At 61.0% G+C, this 4,648-nt stretch overlaps 1 protein-coding gene across 1 annotated transcript; it reads right to left on the bottom strand.

Annotated features, from left to right (window-relative positions):
- Positions 1-1,466: 1,466 nt before the first annotated feature.
- HES1 (hes family bHLH transcription factor 1) lies at positions 1,467-3,720 on the bottom strand. The gene is made up of 4 exons (XM_071752256.1): positions 3,358-3,720; positions 3,170-3,265; positions 2,995-3,082; positions 1,467-2,317 (listed from the first exon to the last, which is right to left on the bottom strand). Exons 1-4 carry the CDS (start codon positions 3,463-3,465, stop codon positions 1,833-1,835), a joined length of 777 nt encoding a protein of 258 aa, XP_071608357.1. The 5' UTR covers positions 3,466-3,720; the 3' UTR covers positions 1,467-1,832.
- Positions 3,721-4,648: the final 928 nt, after the last annotated feature.

Here is a 4,648-nt window from a genome sequence, read left to right on the forward strand (position 1 = left end):
TGCAAGCTGACAAAAGGTCGGCTCAGTCCTGCTCTTGGTACCTCCAGCGCAGACAAGTGACACTGCAGTCAGTGGAAAGGAAGATAGGCTCAGCCCACAGAGCTACACACCTCCCTAGGGACAGCAAATTTAATATTCCCAAGTCTGGTACACAAAACCTAGCTGCAGGATGCCACCATCTAGGTGGCAATGCAGACAGGGCAGCAAAGTGTTGGAAGACAGAAAAGGTGAAGTCATCTGCATCACCCAGGGAAGATCATGCCCTGCAGCTCCTTTTAGGAGAGCTGTCACTGGCCCCAAACTCATCGGTACACCTTGCAGAGAAAGATATTGAATAAACTCCCTCCTCTCCCCCTCCAAAATCCACACCAAGAAGTATTTTCAAATCAGGAGGCTGTGGTTCTATACAGAGAAAGGGGGGGGGGGGGTGGGGGTGGGGTGCTGGTTAGAGGGGGAGAAGCTGGAGGGACTGAAAAAACAGCAGGTTTAATCTGTCTGGTCTCATGCGCTCCACAGCTTGTCCCTAGCTCCTGGATGCAGCCAAACACCTGGCTGATCCCGACAAAATCTGACAAGGTTTTGCAGCAGGATTTGGAAGGAATCCCCAGTGGATCCTGGCACATTTTAAAGCTGTCCGCTCTGAGTTAGGACTTGTTAAGAAGGGCAATGCAAGCTGTAACCCGAGACTTCTGCTCACCTCTATCTAGGGCTTGCATCTTGCCTGGAAATGGGGCATGACTAAGTCAAAGGGGTCAGTTGCCACTCACTGCTATATAGTCCGCACAGCCCCAGGATCTCTCCCCCAGACACATGTTTTCCATATAACAGCAGAGGAAATGCCCAACTCTATCAAAAACATATGCCGAGCATTAATCATCGAGCAGAGCCTGGCCGGTGCTCAGAGCCAGGGAACAGCTCTGTGCTTTTAAGTCCAGGTGGAGGTGCTGCCCAGCCCCTGCTGCAGCCTGTCAGCCGGGAGACAGGAGCACTCGTGTCAGGCTGGTCCTGCCGAGAGCTGCTGTTCTGTAATATGAGGAGCTGGCAGGAACCGACCTCTCTAAATCAACCCGCTGAAGCCATTTGCAAATTACACTCTAGGCCGGGTGCGGGCGCCTCCAGGTGCGGGGCAGGAGGCTCATCCGGGAAGCCTGGACTGGGCACCAGGCTGTCCCTCTGCATTGAATCCATCTCTCTTCACCTGGGATACTCCACTCTACTCAGAAACAGAGTGGAGGTGCCTCCCCCAACGCACTCACCAGCCCTGCAAACATAAGCTGCTGCTAACAAGCCGTTGAGCTGCACCCAAGAGAGCAGCGATTAATGTCTGCATCTACCCTGGGGCAGGGAGAGGGATTGGAGGGTCTGATCGACAGCTCCAGCGTGGAGAGCAGAACAAGACAGCCCTGGAGCAGCAGGATCCACAGGCAGCCAGGCTCCCTCCTATGCACACATGCCAGAACTCCAACTTATCTCCAAAGGCCTTCCAAAATGGAAGAGACTTTTATTTTAAGAGCATTCAAAAAAAAAAAAAAAAAAAAAACAAAAAAACAAAAAACAAAACAAAAACCCAAAGCAAAAAAACCCCCAAAAAAACAAACTAAACCAAAAACAAAAAACCAAAAAAACCCCACCCCAAAACAAAACAAAACCCGATCTTTGGTGTCATATAAGGAAGGGGAGGAAAGGGAGAAAAAGATCTCGTGTAAAACACGAAACACTGCCAAGGGAGTGCTATGGTACAAAGGCACAATCCAATATGAACATATAACCTATGTACAGCCGTGCCAGCAGCACGGGGTGCGGAGCTCAGTCCAGTCCAGGGCCCACCACCCTCACCAGGGTCTCCAGACTGAGTCGGCTGTGCCGGGTGGCGGGCCAGGTGGCGAGGCAGAGGTGGCAGCTGTGGGTGGGCTGCCATACAGGGGCAGCACTGCACCGCCGGGAGCAAAGGCGGTGCTGGGGATGAGGAAAGCAAATTGCCCGTCGGATGCTGGCAGCAGCTGGAAGCCACCATACACCTTGGCTGCATCAGCGCCCGGTTTGCAGGGCATTCCCGGGAGTGGCCCCGCACTGCTGCCCGGCGGCACCAGGGGTGGCCCAAAGGCTGCGGCTGGTGGCAGCGGGGGTGGTGGTGGGGGTGCAGGGTAGTTCATGGCGTTGATCTGGGTCATGCAGCTGGCCAGATGGCCCAGGAGGCGGGTGCGCACCTCAGTGTTGACTCCCTCACAGGTGGAGAGGAACCGTGTCACCTCATTCATGCACTCACTGAAGCCGGCGCGGTACTTGCCCAGCACCGTGGGGTCCGTGCTCAGCGCAGCTGCGGAGGGAGAGAGGCGCACAGCGGTCAGCAGGATCTGCCAGGGATGAGAGTGTGCAGCCCCCCAGCACTGCATCCTGCACCCCCCTGAGACAGGAATCCAGATGGGGAGTGCAGCCTCTCCAGGAGCATGTCTCGTGCTCCTGGGTGCTGAGGATTCAGACAGAGAGCATGGCGCCTCTGCGACCAAGTTCTCCAGCACCGGGGGGACCCGTGTGGGGAACAACCAGCAAGAGTCCTCCTGTCTCCCTAAGTACTGGGGTTCCAGGTTAGGAGCACAGCCTCCCTAGTGGCTCCTGTGCCTCCAGTTCCCCCAAAACAGAACCAGATGGGGACTATAACTCTCCCAGCAGTGGGGACCCAACCTGGGACTGAAGCCCTCCCAGTGCAGAGGATGCAGAGGGAGAGCAGTGTCCCCCCACAAGTCCCCCTTTGCCGCAGACACAGGCAGAGAGCAAAGTGCCCCTCACCACCCCCTACTACCTGGGATGTAGCTGAGGAACCCACTGCCCCCCCCGTACCAGTGATACGGGTACGGACCACTGTGCCCCCATCAATCCCAGGTCGCGGGCACGGCACCAGGTACCCCTTTTACCCTCACTATACAAGATGCCATCAGGGAGTGCGATGCCCCTATCCCTCCCGCTTCCCTCCCCCGGTTTTCCCTCAGGACTCACCGGTCATCTGAGCACGCTGGAGGCTCCGCAGGTGCTTGACGGTCATCTCCAGGATGTCAGCCTTCTCCAGCTTGGAGTGCCGCGAGCTCTGCGGGCAAAGCCGAGGCTCATACCGGCCCGACGACACCGGTTCTCCCCGCGCCCCCCGCCCCGGTCCACCCCCTCCCCCGCTTACATCCTTCTTCAACGCGTCCAGGATGAGCGTCTTCAGCTGCCCCAGGCTCTCATTGATGCGCGCCCGCCGGCGTTTCTCCATGATGGGCTTGGAGGACTGCAAAAGAAGCGGAGGTCAGCACCCAGAGTGCTGGGTAGCGTAGGGCGCTGCCTGGTCCCACCGCCACCCGCCCGGGTCGCCCCCTTTACCTTCCGGTGCTCCGCCGCCGTCTTGGGCTTGTCGGGCGTCGCATTGACGCTGGCGGGGGTGGCGGCCACCGGCGAGGCGCTGCTCTTCTCCATCAGGTCGGCCGGCATCCTGCGCCCGCAGCGCCCGCCGCCGCGGAGGAGAGGAGGAGGAGGAGGAGGGGGGGGAGGAAGAGGAGGAGGAAGAGGAGGGGACGGCGCGGGGGGGTTGGGAGGGGGAAGGGGGAAGCGGCGGCGGGACGCGCGCTGCGGGCCTGCGGGCGGCGGCAGGACCGGCGGGTGCCGCGCGCCCTTGGCCGCCCCTACTTATAGCGCGCGCCGCACGCGCGCGGCTCGTGTGAAACGTCCCCCGCCGCCGTTCCCACACTCGCGCCCAACCAATGGGCGCCGCCCGCACGCGGCCACGCTCGTGGGCGCCGCCCGCCCATTGGCTGGGAGCCTCGCGGCGGCCGCCGGCCAATGGCGCGGGGCGGGCGGGCGGGCGGCCGCGGTTAACCCCTTGGGCACCGCCCGCGGCGGGGGCGGGAGCCGGAGAGGGGGGCGGCCCCGGGGAGCGCCGCGCTAATTACCGGGTTAATTGGCGCCTGTGGCAGGCGCGGCACCGCCCGCTTCCCTCGGGCGGTGCCGGCAGCTGGCCCCGGGGCGAGCTGCGCTACGCTGTGGGGGGCCGCGGCCCCCGGGACACACGGCCTGGGCACAACTGCGGTGGTCGGTACCCTGCGACCGTCTGTGGGGCCCTGGTCCCTGCGGCGGTGGCTTCCGTCCTCACAGTCTCCTAAGCATCGCCACGCCCGCCCGGGCTTTGCCACGGCAGGCTGGGTCTGCCTATAGCTTGTCCCCGGCCCGCCCCTGACCACATACAGGTGTCCCCGAGCCCGGGCAGCGGCAGCAGCCGACCCGGCTTCCCGGGGAGCAGAGGGCGGAGGGTAGGGGTGCGCGGTGGCACACGCAGGGCTGGGGCAGCAGCCGCTGTGGGTTACGCTCCCCGGCTCTCCACGCGTGGGTGGCATTGTGGCCGCAGGTGCGGTCGTGTGTGTGTTCACTATATCAGGACAAAGGAGTGGTGCTTGTCTGTCGGCCCTGGCCCAGCCACAGTTCGCTGGCCACCTCCAGCTGGCTTGGACAGTTCGTGGGGTTACTTTAAAAAAAAAAAAAGGTATTTCGCCTGGGGACTTGAATCGTTTTTTTTCCCTCCGCTTGACTGACTTTCTCACACTCCTATTCCCATAGCCTGCCAGCTAAGCCTGAGTCATCCTGCCAAGAACTAGACCTGGCCTATTCAAAAATGTGCTCA

The sequence above is a fragment of the Heliangelus exortis genome, chromosome 9 (genome assembly GCF_036169615.1).
Source record: "Heliangelus exortis chromosome 9, bHelExo1.hap1, whole genome shotgun sequence".
NCBI classification, from domain to species: Eukaryota; Metazoa; Chordata; class Aves; order Apodiformes; family Trochilidae; genus Heliangelus; species Heliangelus exortis.